This window comes from Streptopelia decaocto (genome assembly GCF_964273445.1).
Source record: "Streptopelia decaocto genome assembly, chromosome: 4".
NCBI classification, from domain to species: Eukaryota; Metazoa; Chordata; class Aves; order Columbiformes; family Columbidae; genus Streptopelia; species Streptopelia decaocto.
In genome coordinates, this window is record NC_138658.1 from 11187374 (window position 1) to 11201286 (window position 13913).

Genomic DNA, 13913 nt, shown 5'->3' on the forward strand with positions numbered 1-13913 from the left:
TTAATCTCTTCTTCTAGCTGTAACTTTTGTGTTTATTCTGTCCTGTATTCCCATTTTATTTAGCCTGACTAAAATGCAAATAAAAACTTACAGTTTGAACAGCAGCATTAATTTGGCAAGTAAGCCTGGATTTTTTTTTTCTCACAGTACGTAGATTGTAAGTAACTTTACATCAAGAAGATCATGCTGATATAAAATAACTTGGTGAAAGGCTTTTGACCAGAGATAAGTCAAGACTGTTTATTGTTCTATTTTTCAACTCTAAATGCTTCTGAAAATGTAGTTACTAATTGATACATGCCTACATACAAAGATATTTTAGAAGCTTTGGTTTCAATCACACTTCAGTAAATGCAAAGTAACTGCATTGGCTTCAGTGTGATTCTTACTTTACATGACTATTTGAGAGTAGAATCAGATCCTTTGCTTTGACTTCAGTGTTCATTTTGAACAAACTTTGTTTCTCTTTAAATTATCTTTTACCGTTAAGCTCCTAACTGAAGAGCTTAAACTTGCATGCAGTAGGTAGCACAGAACAACGTAAACTGCATAAGAGAAAGTAAAGTTTCGACACAGGTAGAACAAACTTGGAAACCTAGAATTCACAGCAACTGCAATACAGCATTTTACTGAATAAAAATATCTCCTTTTGTATCCATCAGTGCAGGGCTTTTCTGTCAAGCTACTACAGAGATCACAATGTGGAACTGTCAAAACTCCTACACAAATTGGGACAACCCCTGCCATCGTGGCTGAGACAGGAGCTACAGAAAGTAAGATAGCATTGAAACACGGCTTTTGGAAATCTCTCTCCCATGCTTCAGTCATCATACCTAAAGTCTCCAGTATCTACCAAGAAGTTTTTGTAAGATATATGTCTTCAAAAAAGAGTAAAAGAAATTATTTCCATATGCTGGCATGTGGATTGTGAAAATACATGTGTTTCTTAGAGCTCTGGTGGGCCAAATCTTTCTCATAAACATTTCTGGGCCTGTGGATTTGTGTACTGCCGTGCACATATGTGAAATTATTTGCAACTGGTATAAGCTTCAGAGATACATGACCTGTCCAATTTCATGGTAAATATTTACATTTTTATAAATAATTTTAAAAGTATGGTGTCTTCTGTAGGTTTTGTAGCCCATTGTTAGACCACTGACAGTTTTTCTTACTATTTGATTATTGTTTCACATAAAATAAGAAAACTTTATATAGCACAAAATGCCAAGTGTACTTCTGCCTTTGGAATCGGCTTGCTAATACTCAAAGTGTATATTTACAAGGGTGAGAAGTACAGTTACTATATTATGATCTAGCTGTGCTTAGCAACAAAATACATGGAACAAAATCTGGAAGCCAGAGGCAAAAGTCATGTAGAAAAAAAAAACAAACAGAAAACATGACTATAACCTGTAACAACAAACCCTTACAAAGCAGTAAGGACCTTTGTCCATAATTATGTCTGATTTTGTACTGACTGAAATGGCAAAATACAGAATGTAGCTGTTTTCCAAACAGAAATTTAGTTAGATGTGTGAAGCACAAAAGTTGCAGTATAATCCTTATGAGCAGTATTACACTTGTACAGTTGGGAACCAAACAAGCCCTGCAATGAGCAGTCTGTCACTCCTGGCTTCTGTGAGCAGCCAGATCTGAATATGACATTGTTGTGAGGCAGGAGTGACTCCACCAAACTGAATGAAACATTGCTAAAGAGCAGAAACAGATCCATCCTAAGATTGCCATAATTAGTACCCCTAATTTTTCCTTTATTTATTTGCCTGCAGTCTATGCTTTGTGTATTCCAAGGTCCCTCAACCTGATCAAAATTGTAGCAGCTTTCAGTAACCTTCAGTTTACACCAGCTGCAAAAAATCTATCAGATTTCCAGATGAATATATTGGTCCTGGATCCAGACATTTTAAACATGTCCATTTTAAATATTAGTAATAAGCTTTAGGAAAAACAAAACCAAAAAACAAACCAAACAACCGAACACAGTGTGTAATTACAGTAGAAATTCACACTCGAATCATGGAAAAAACGAACATCCAGCCCTACATTTATGTGATCCATTTCAGTGATACATCTCACAATACATCAGTTTAGATGTGAGATAAAGTCTAATTAATAGTATTTAAAAGTTGAGAAAGAAGATCATTGAAAACTTCAGCTGAGTATGGCCATGATGCTGCTTCTCTGAACTTCGGCTCTGAATATTTCTGAAGGCATGAAGATGTAGTGAAAACAAAAGAGCAATGCTTTTTACAGTAGCTCTGTAATATTAGCATAATTTGGTTTAGAATCAATAGTTAAAAACATGTGTCAAATGGTGGGAAAACTTAATATGTCTCAGTACTCTTTTATGGCACTTATATAATCATATAATTTGACTGTTAAGGTAATGGAATAGAAACCAGTCAGTTATTCCCTACATAGAAAAGAGATGTTGAGATCCTTACTATGCCTCTAACTGGTAGTCTTTACTTATTGACTTTTGTCTATGTAACACCTGGTTTTGATAGGCCTGTGAAGAAAAAATCTAGACAAATTTGCTGTATGTAACAATATTGTTTATGCAGCACATTTTTGCTAAGGGAACGTGCATGATTAACGATGAGGACCTACTAGAGTAGACTTTTTTAAGATGAACATCTTTATTATTTATTAGAGAGAATTTTCACTTCATTTCACTTTAAATTTTTGCTGTCGTTTGGATTTGGCCCAAAAGCTGACTTGTCTTAAAATAGTACTTACTTAATAAAAGAAACACTCTGGATTTTGAGCATGTGTAAAAGCAAATTCTCAGCATGCTGTGGACAGCTCGTGTGTCCTGCCAGCTTATATATGGATTTGTTACAACTAATTTGAATAACTGGAGAAAATACCTGGAGTTTTCATCCTGGCATGATTGATTTTACCCTTGACATAACCTGATGTAACATCACTCAAACATTTTTTAAAAATCTGCAGGGATTACATGAAGCTCCTGTTACGTACACTGCTGCCTCAGTTACCCCATGTTCTTTAGAGCAGCAATGATAAAATACTAGAAAACAGGAGAAACTTTAAGCACTCTGAAGTGCCCAAAGTTTTCCTGGTGAGAGGACCCTCTGCATAAATTGAGTGACTCCTGCATACAGGAGGAACAGGCTTCAGCCACATTCATTCTTCATTTTCAAGAACTGCTTTCTTTCTCTGGGAAATCAAGGCCACTGCAAAAAGATGATGAATGAGTGGGCACTCAGGGACAGAGCAGTGATGGGGACATACACGTTGGCCTCATTGTCCCTCCAGAAATTTTACAACAGCCAAGGTGACACATCTCAGATCTGTGGACTACTGTGAAGTCCTCTCTGAGCTACAGCAAGGAGCTCCCTGCCGTTGTTGGTGATCTGGTAGAAGAGTCCAAGTGCAGTCACCCTGTAGCCCTGGGAGGATATGCCCCCCACATGCACAGCCTTGGCTTGGGATGCACTAGGCTTGGTTTGGCAGCTGAATGCAAAGCTCATCCTCCAGGAAGGAGTGTCATGGTGACTCTCAGGTCCTGATGAGGAACAGCAGGGTGGAGCCCTTGTACTGTCTAGTGCTTTTTCTAAAGGATGGAACTGGGAACAGAATGAATTAGTTCCTAGGGAAATCTTCAGTGGCTTCCTCTGGTAATTTTACCTCAGTCAATACTGTGAACAAAGTAGCTTGACCTTTTGGCCCCGGAACTGCGCATCTGAAAGGGTGTGATCTTGAATCTGCATAGGTCAAAGCTCCTGTTGGGATGCAGCTGTTAAACATTAGCATTTTTAGAAAAGGTGCTGCTGGATTAGCTTCATGCATGCAGGTCAGGCTCCTCTCAGACACAGAAGCGCTGGAGAAGTAAAGGCAAACTGCTGGTGCTCTTAGCAGTGCTGAATTTCTGATGGTTGTTTATTACTTGTTTATGCAAGGCTGGTATGAATCCTTTTTTTTATTTTTTTTTTCCTCCAGAACTCTTCTATTTAAATATGTTCTTACATTTAACAGAAGACTAAAAAAACAGTGTGACTTTTAATGTGCAATCAACTTGGTGAAGAATGGAGTCTGAGCAAAGCATGCAGACAACATCTAGATGTGTCATTCCCCAAACAATAGGATGCACATCAGTACAGCTGAGTAAGCAAGTCATATGACATGGATTATCTGACAGAAGTTTAACCTCTATTCACAGTTTAGCTACAATCGGTATTTGATTTCCACAAATAGACTATCAACATTAATACTGTTAAAAAATACTGACCCATTACAACTAATTTATATTTGCTAGTCAAAGTCAGATGTTTTATAGTGGTTGGTAACACAGCCATGGTTTCTGTTCCCCTGGTAGATAACTGCACAAGCAATTTAACAAATGCTTGATGATGTGAGCTTCACATTTATTTTCATAAACATGATTCTGAAATTTGCTTTCTGCAGACATCTGTGCCATTAAAAATCAATGTGTGATTATGAGCAGAAAGTGACTGCTCGGGGGTGTAAACACAGAGCCTGATATGAATTCACTTAATTATTTGAGCAAACATTCCTGAAAATACTGTGATATTTTCCCAGTTCTACTTGTGCAGAAAGAATTTGTTTCAATGATTTGCAGACTATCTTGTACAGAATATCCTTTTTCATTGCTTAAAAATGTGAAACTTCCTCAGGAAGAAATTAAATAGATATTTCAATGTTTATAGATGTAATACTCTTGTCATTCACATTGAATGAAAATTGCTGGAAACATTTTTCTCAAAGTTTTTTAAAATAAAAAATATATATTATTCTCATAGTGGCATGGTATCTGAAGTGCAACAATAAACTCTGATAAGAAAATATAGCGCTGTGTGGAAGTGATTTTTATGTTCACAAAAGTTGTCCTTTTCCAGGTTTGTTAGCAGCTATTGCAGTTTGACACTGAGCTACAACACAATCCAGGAGCAGGGGAGCAGCATGAAATGTTTTCAGAAGTGAAAAATATTGCTTACTCTCCCAGTGAGTGAATATTACGGGTTTATGCAGCTGCTCGTTTTACTGCTTTTGCTTCCTGCTTACTTTTTATTTCTTGTGCCAGAAATTGCTAATGTGCTGTAGAAACATTGCCAGAGCTTGCTATTTTAAGATAACAAGCAGACTTTGTTAAAATTATTTGCCTTGGGGATTCAATAGTTGTGCCAATGCATCAGCCTACACAGATGTACGAAAACCTTTCTTAGGAGAAACCTCTAAAGACAGTATGAGTGTCCAAAGGAAAATTCACTGTTACCAACAAATTCAGAACAGAATAGAACAGTGTACTATCTAGCTGGGCAAAAGCTGCTTAATATCTTCACAGAAATGTAGAAAATACGAAATCTGTGTTAAAAAATATTCGGTTAATTAGAGAGAAATGATGCAACCTCTACATTTAGAAGTCTAAGCTTATTTTAAAATACTTAGCTCTATAATCTCTAAGCATAACAAAAGTGGAACAGTAAAGTAATAACAGAATGATACTAAGCAAAGGGAAAAGATCCTTGCTACAAATAACACCTGCCTGACCTGTCTCCAATTTATCTGATTTCATTTAATGTTTCTTTTCAGTTCTTCCAATCACAAAACTCTTAAGAGCTCAAAGGCAAAGACACTTTTTTGTCTCTGTGGACCACATGGATAAAGAAGGCACAATGGTTGGCATCAAAGGACAAATCACAGGAACAGGAAAGTAATTAACAGCTGAAACCAAGGGCTGGGGAAACCTGAATGGAGGAGGAATTTAGGCAAATTAAGGTTGATAGACTTTAGAAGCATATAGTGAGCTGGATGCTTCAGCACTCTGCTTTCTGTCAGTTTACTTCCATGTTTTTTTAATACAATATTTTCTTTCTTCCCTTTTTCTGTTCTGACCCTCTCTTCCTCTTGATAAATTCAGATGGGAAATAAGGCTCATGTACTTTTAATTGCTCAGATATTTGTCTGCTTAGGAGAGCTGTCAATCTAGGAGCACAAGGTCACTGCTTCCAAAAGCTATTAAACAGAAGGGGCCTAGTTCAACTGTGATAAAGGTGTTCGGTTCAGAATTACTAGTTGAAATCATATAGCCTGTGTTATTCAGGAGATCAGAGAAATGGACTCTCTTTCCTCAAAATAAATCTTATTGTTTCCTCAATTATCTCATCAAGAATGTCTCTCCTGCAAGTCTCCCAGTAAAGCTCCTTTCTTCAGCTAAGTTCCGAACTGATTTACTCCTGTAAAAAATTTTAAATCACAAAATAGGAAAATGTTTTCTGCATAACTTTTTATACAAACACAGTACATACATTTTAGTTATAGAACTCTGTCTTGAATGAAAACATTATGAGCTAAAGGCAGGGGCCAGATTTTTAATGCGTGTGACAGAGTGGAAATAAAATTTCTGAACACAAACGGTACAAGGTCAGAACAGATGAGGCTCGAGCTTACGGCACTGGTATCTAATGTGCTAAGATATGCCTTAAATAATTTCCTATCTTTTCCACAGAAAATAGGTTAAAAAAAATGGATATGAGCCAAAAGGCAGGTTTCTGCAGTACAATATTCGCCTATTCTAGCCTCTCCTTCCAGACCTCCCTAACAATTCAAATACAAAGTCATCCTGCTGTAGCTGACTGAGCCAGATTTTCAGTCCCCGGGCTGTGTCATTCAGTAGCATCTGGCCTACAGAAGCCCATGTTGCCCCAGCACCTTTCCAGTGCAGCCCCACACAGACCCTGAACTCGCCTTTGAGGTGTGGCTGTTGCCGGGAGCAGCTTTTACGGTCTGTGCCTGTCCTGCCCTCTGCTCAGAATGACTGCAAAATACTTAAATTAAGATGCTGTGGCATAAAAGGTATAGTAATTAAAAACAGGAGTGTGGGGATTTGACCAGCATTAACCAGACACGCTTACTTACATGGACCGGAAAAGGAAAATTACCCGTATTCACATAAAGGGATTACTTCATTTATCTTTCACCTTTCTTCTTAATCTGTGGTTACCAAGTAACAAATAATAGTGTTTCAGTATTTAAGGCTCACAGAATCACAGAATGTCAGGGATTGGAAGGGACCTCAAAAGATCATCCAGTCCAATCCCCCTGCCAGAGCAGGAACACCCAGATGAGGTTACACAGGAAGGCGTCCAGGTGGGTTTTGAATGTCTCCAGAGAAGGAGACTCCACAACCTCCCTGGGCATCCTGTTCCAGTCGTCTTATGACTTGACCCAGCATACATACACATGTACATACACACATGTATCTCTGTCTCCATATAGAAAGCAGCATCAATGTCTAGGCCAGCTAAAGAACCTCGAGAGAGGTTCTCCTTCGCCTTTACTCTGCCCTGGTGAGACCACACCTGGAATATTGTGTCCAGTTCTGGGCCCCTCAGTTCCAGAAGGACAGGGAACTGCTGGAGAGAGTCCGGCGCAGGGCAACAAAGATGATGAAGGGAGTGGAGCATCCCCCTTATGAGGAAAGGCTGAGGGAGCTGGGGCTCTTTAGCTTGGAGGAGGCTGAGGGGTGACCTCATTAACGTTTACAAGTATATAAAGGGTGAGTGTCACGAGGATGGAGCCAGGCTCTTCTTGGTGACAACCAATGGTAAGACAAGGGGTAATGGGTTCAAACTGGAACACAGGATTTAAATTTAAAGAAACTTCTTCACCGTGAGGGTGACAGATACTGGAACAGGCTGCCCAGGGAGGTTGTGGAGTCTCATTCTCTGGAGACATTCAAACCCGCATGGACACCTTCCTGTGTAACCTCATCTGGGTGTTCCTGCTCTGGCGGGGGGATTGGACTGGATGAGCTTTTGAGGACCCTTCCAGTCCCTGACATTCTGTGAGTCTGAGGTTCTGTAAAGAGAACTGCCCCGTTTGGGGAGTAGCCTTCAGACCCTTTTCCACAGCCATTCGGTTTCTCCTGGGAATGCTACTCAGGAGCCTCAGAAAGGATCAGAAACCGAAATAAGTGGTTTAATGCGGATAAGCCCCACGCCGCGTTCCCGCAGCAAACACGACCCCGCCCCGTGCCGCGGTACGGCCGCCGGTCCGTGCCGCGCAGGCTCAGCACCGCCCCTCGCCCCGCCCCTGCGGCCCCGCGCGCCGCGTGGGAGGGGTCGCCGCTCTGGCCACGCCCAGTTCGCGGCGCAGCGCGAGATGGTGGCAGCGCGTGTCTGTGCGCTGTTGGTCTCGGGGCTGCTGGTGGCCGTTGGCGGGCGCGAGGGGCGGCGGTTGGCGGGGAGGCGATGCGGGGCGGTTGGCGGGGGGCTGGCCACGCGGCTGGGCACGCGGGGGTGTTCGCTGACTGGGCGCGCGCGGAGCCGTTACGCGGCGCGTGCTCTGCCACAGTGGCGGTTGGGCCCGGGCGGAGCCGGCAGCGCAGCGAGCCGCAGGTAGGCCTTGTGGCGAGGCGGAGGGGATGGGAACCGTTAGGCCGTGGTGGTGGTGGTGGCGGGGCCAGGGCCGGTGTGAGGGAGGGAGCGGTTGGCGGTTGGGAAAATGGCGGCCGCCACGTGGTGGGAGCGGCGGGGTGGGGGGAGGTTGATCCATGACTCCATGGGGGCTGCCGCCCGTGGCTGTCCCCCTTCCTAGGCATGGAAGAGCAGCTCCTTGCTAATTGGCAAAACTTCTACCGTCTTGTGGGTATTAGTCGTTGACTGTAGCAAGTAACAAGCCGAGTCGGCAGGGGCCCTGGGGTTGGCAGTCTCCCTCCTTTGCTGGTGTTTTTGGTTTTTCGTTTTCTCCTTTTTTTCTTTAATAAGCGTTCTTAAACGAGTTATCTTTTTTTTTTTTTTTTTTTTTTGCCCCTCAGGAGCGCAGACGGTGCAAGTACGGAGGTGTACCTGCCGTTGAAGATCCTTACCTCAAAAAGTACGTGACTGCGTGTGTGTTACATAATAAGCACTTAGAAGTCGGGTTTTGGGCGGGAGTAGCACCGACTTGAGCATTTCTGAGACTTGTCTGTTGAAGTCGAGGTATAGGCTTGGTGCTTTGTTTTAGGGCATGCATCGTTTGTGTTTCAGTCACAGAAATATAACCAAGTGCATCGGTTAGTGTGACTGGCAAGAGTTTGGCCTGGGTGTAGATATATTAGATATGCTAGGAATAGTGGATTATGGTAAAACATGTTGATAGTATTTCTGCCTGACAAACTGCCAACTAAAAGCATCTGAATCCACAGTTTTTTTGGGGATGCCTGTGCAAGGAGCATGTCTTTTTCAATAATCACGTTTCTGATTTAGTGAAATGAGCACCAAGAGTAACCTGCAAATGCAAGAGCAGAGGCATATGACAAATTGATGCTAACAGCTTTGTTTTAGAGCAGTTTGCAGCTTCTAGGAGGGCATCATATTGTTGCCTAAACTTAGGCCTAACTTTTAGCAATGAGCAACAATGTATACAGAGTTTAGGTCAGGCTGACCCTCCTTGAAGCCGTCAAAGAGTGATGGATTGAGCAAGGGAGTTACCATTGAGGAGAGTAAAACAAAGAGAAGCGTTATAAGATGAACTCTTTATCAGGAGCTCCTGTACTGGCAGTTTGGACGTCCTGGAACCTGTGCAATTAGTTTAGTTTGCTTAACAATGTATCTTGAGACAGATAAAGTGTCCTTCGCATCAACTTTGTTCATTATAAGCTCATTATATATATACATATATACTAAAAGTCACAACCCCAGGAGGGAAGACCCAGGCCCAACCCAAGACCCCTCCTGCAAGGAACATTTGGAGTAGTACAATGCTTATGTAACGAATATGCAAATGTGTAACCAGGCAGCCCTTCAGGACTGCCCTGAGGGTGTGTATGTTGTGTTAAGATTTTGTATGTAACAACTGTAACTTTGTATTGCTGATGTGCTATTGGTGCAAAAGGAATTGCAGTTTTTGTATGATTGAAACTTACTGTTTTATATTGGAATACATTCTTAAATAAATGTGACTACTTTATACATCATTTTAATGCCATTTCTCACTTTGTTTTTTTTTACTACTGACTTATTACTTGCTATTTTATATTTCTTTTAGACTATGGAAAAGATGATAAAAAGCAAATTCGAGTTATTTTCTTATTTGAGTTAAAAATGGGTCATAAAGCAGCAGATACAACTCACAACATCAATAACACATTTGGCCCAGGAACTGCTAACAAACATGCAGTGCAGTGATGGGTCAAGAAGTTTTGCAAAGGAGATGAGAGCCTTGAAGATGAGGAACATAGGGGCTGGCCAGTGGAAGTTGACAGCAACCACTTGAGAGCAATCGTCGAAGCTGATCCCCTTTCAGCTACATTAGAATAGTTTGATCTATCATCCAGACTTGCTCAACTCTGTAATAAAATCAGTATCTTGTCTCTGTGTGGGATTGGCTTTGCACACCAGGAACGGACACACACTTGAGCAACAACAATACTATTCAGTGATGTTTGCTGTCCTGTATGTGTTTCCAGTAGCCATATTAAACTGCCTCAAACTTGTTTTTACAGGTGAAAAATACTTTCCAGTTGTGATGGCAGAAGAAGATGGGGGCTAAATTTCACATGAATTCTAAGAATATCTGTGACTAGAATTTTAAATTTTTATTTAGGGTAAAGGTGAATCTGCCTTATCGTATGGAATTGATGCCTTTTGTGAGCAATATAATCTCTGATTATCAAACAGAGCTAGCCAAAGCTAATTTTAGGATAGGTCTTTATGTTGCTTTAGATGTAACAGGAACAAGCTTTTTTAAATTAAATTCAGACTTGGAGCCTAAATGAGATTCTGTAGTCCATCTCTCATCTTTGCAAAGAGGGGTTGGAATGTATCTTGCTGTGCCTGAAATTAGCTTTGTCTGCTTCTGTACCAATACTGTTGGGGTGACTAGATCATTTTGTGCCTCTTTTATGGATCTTCTGTTGTTCCTATCTTTGGGCTGCCACCAAGTCTAAAGCAATTCTTTATGTAGTTTGGTGGCTATGCTGTACTTCGTGTGGCTGACTGTACTCTGCAGTATTACTAAATTTGATGATGTGCACCTTCCGTGGTGGCTCTTCTACTGTTTAAGTATGTTAGACAGGCTGTTGCAAGGCGTGTAAGTCCACTGCATAAGACGAAGGTAAGTTTATGAAGTCTAGAAAATCAATGTGAAATCTGCAGTCATGATTTTGGTATATATGCCAATGTAAAGCCTTCAAATGTATTTACTAAGTCAATAAAGATACAATACTGCGCCAATTGCTTCTTCTTTACAAGACTACTGATAACCAAGACTAGAACCTCATGTGTTCTTTGGACTAGTGATACATGACAAACTGCTCGTGGGGATACAGCTTTTGGTAGCTGGGCCTAATGCTTGTGACTGTGGTTTCAGGCCAAAGCAGTGACTCTGGCCAGTTTTCTCTAGTTGTCTGGAAGTCACATAACTTCAGTTGGAGGTTACTGCTACAAGGGAGAAATAGTGATGTTGAATGTAGCTGCTTTTTCAATTCTGGTTGCTGAGGCATGTTTCAGGCCATATTCAATAAAGTAGTATATGGAGCTCCAGTAGGTGGTGAATTGTTGCAGAATTGGACAAGATAGTTGTTTTACTTACAAGTAAAACTGTTGTAGATAACATCCATCTCTGCTGGTGCAACGTCTCGTGGAATATCTTCCACTTAAAGGATTTTTTTTGAAAATTATTTGCAAGATAGTGTTTGAAAGGCCTGGGAAATAATCTGTGAAGCTAGAACAGATCAAGCATGCAGTGCAATGTCTGCTGAGTACTTGGCAACTGAGGGGCCATTCTAATTTGAAGTAAATGGGGGAGGGGAAGTGTGGACTTCAATTACAGCATGGATTAGATCTGAGGAAATAACTTCCGATGGTCATGTTATTCATATTGGAACAGGCTGGTAGGGAGATTAGAGAGCTGTCATAGGAACCTTTTTTTTTTTTTTTTTTTAAACCACGTGCTTCTCTTGCCACTGACAAAGTATAGCTGAAGGTATATTCTATGTAGAGCTATAATAAGGGGACTACACCTGTTTATTTAGTGGTGTGTGATTACTCTTTAATGGCTCTGCATACAACACTATCATATGACATATTTACTGCTTAGGATTTGAAGTTTTGCCTGCCAAGTGTAGCCAACAGTCATAAGAATGTACTGTGAATTTTCTGTTCTTACAGGAGCATGGACTTGAGTAGTAATCTGGGTGCTTTTAGGAAAAAAAAAAAAAAGGGCATCTGTTCTACAAGGCCAGTTATTTTCTTGCACAAGCAAATGCTGAGCAGATGGTGGCCAGGACAACTGTTGCTATCCTGTGGACAAGGTGTGGGTGAGAAAGTGCTAGCGCTGTCTGCAGGTGTGATTGCTCTCCTGGCAGGTCCTCTTCTTGTGAAGTGGCTTCCTTAATTTTTTTAGGTCAGTTTTTTTTTGTGTCTGGCTTTGATCCCATGAAGAAAACCAGGTGTAGGCAAATACAAATAGGAAGAAGCAGGAGCAGGGTTGGGGATCAGCTTCTTAAGGGATTTAGAATGCATTAAAGCAATATTAACACAAAGTACAAAAGTCAAGAATGTGGCATGCAGGTCTGGAGAGAAGCATTTTTCTTTTGTGGTCAGTGAAAGACCGAAAAGTTCAGGCTTTTTGGTGTTGCCTTTTGTCTGCTATATGGCATTGCACTGATGTGGTTCTCTGGTGTGTTGTCCCAAATCCCTTGAATTTTAACCTTTGTTTTTATCGGACAACAGCTGCCTTTTTAATCTGTTTTAACAATTTCAGTGCGTAATAACTGAATTGTCTTTTTTTTTTTTTTTTAGCAAGTTGCCTTTGAAAATTGACTGCTGTCTCTCTGCCTCCTATCATGGAGGATTCTTTTGTGTGAAACTATAATTTAGAGGAGAATCATGTAGCAGTTCTAATAGTCCACTGTGTGATCCAAATGATGAGGTAAGTGATATTTCCACTTGGATGGTCATGAGTCCCGTGATCTGTCAGGGAGTAGCTTTAAGGTTCTTGGGAACAGGTGGTGGCAAGCAGGTCACAGGCTGGATAAATTGGCCTGGTGCCTTGGGTTGGCCTGCAGGTTAGATTTGTCAACATTCAGTTTTGAGCTGTTCATAAAATATTTAGAACTTGCAAAGGTGAAACAGTGGGTTTAAATCAAGAGAAGGAAAAACTATTTCAAGATTATAGTCAAGTACAAAAGAACGAACGGTAATGTTTGCTGTGGGCATCTTACAAGTTTTGAGTGCTCTTAGTGAGTCATTACCTTTACTGTGAAGCTTTCCATGAACATCCAGTCACATGCACAGAGGGTAGTGAAATCTGCTTTCTCTTAGTACTTGGCTACAATAGGGTTATTCTTACAAGGTGTGGCTTTTTCATTTCCACGTGGCTTAGGGCAGCTTGTTTATCGTAATTTCTCTGTAAACTTAATTCCCAATCTATTCCTTTTGCATAATGACTCTCACATTTATAGATGTTCATTTTTTTTTCTGTACCTGGTTCCATCTGCAGTTACGTCCAGTGCCTCACACCTTACCAACTTTCATGCAACCCATTCTTTTTTTTTCCTTTACGTTGCTATAAAGGTAAATATTCCTTCCAAATTTTAAAGCAGTCTTTCCAGTTTGTGGTTGCTTGGTGTTGCATTTGCAGGAAGTTACATGGTCAGTTTCTGTGTTTCGTGGAAAGAAATGGAATAGGCACTACTGCATGTGAGCAGGTATCTAATGTGTAGGTCTAAGGTAGGTCTTGTCTCTACTGCCTCATTAACTGCATTTGCTGTTACCTAGCAGCTTGGAGCACAAACAAATTATTCTTTCCTGATACCAGAGACTACCTGTTTTCTGGGTGGTTTCTTGTTCTGCTATCTACTACTTGAGCCTAATTGTTTTAGCCTTCTTGTAAGTTATGTTTAGTGATGGACACTCTGAAATTATAAG

General features: G+C 40.9%; 2 protein-coding genes across 11 annotated transcripts in view; both read left to right on the plus strand.

Moving 5' to 3' along the window:
• LOC309439282 (bifunctional heparan sulfate N-deacetylase/N-sulfotransferase 3) overlaps positions 1–1005 on the plus strand; it is a gene marked incomplete at its 5' end in the record, with an annotated part of 64083 nt that extends 63078 nt beyond the window's left edge. The window contains one exon of the mRNA XM_082051658.1: positions 663–1005. Coding sequence (XP_081907784.1) covers positions 663–782 — 120 coding nt within the window. The 3' untranslated portion in view covers positions 783–1005. The remainder of the gene's footprint in view (positions 1–662) is intronic.
• Positions 1006–8156: 7151 nt separating this feature from the next.
• LOC309438760 (uncharacterized protein) overlaps positions 8157–13913 on the plus strand; it is a 60818-nt gene continuing 55061 nt past the window's right edge. For 7 of the 10 annotated variants that reach the window (XR_014183853.1, XR_014183854.1, XR_014183855.1 and 4 more), the window contains exons 1-3: positions 8157–8399; positions 8819–8877; positions 12786–12915. Coding sequence is in view for 3 of the 10 variants with exons in the window: in XM_082050579.1 (XP_081906705.1) it covers positions 8164–8399; positions 8819–8877; positions 10030–10169 (435 nt within the window). In the remaining 7 variants the exon portion in view is untranslated. The other 3 variants (XM_082050579.1, XM_082050580.1, XM_082050581.1) reach the window with 3 other exon arrangements.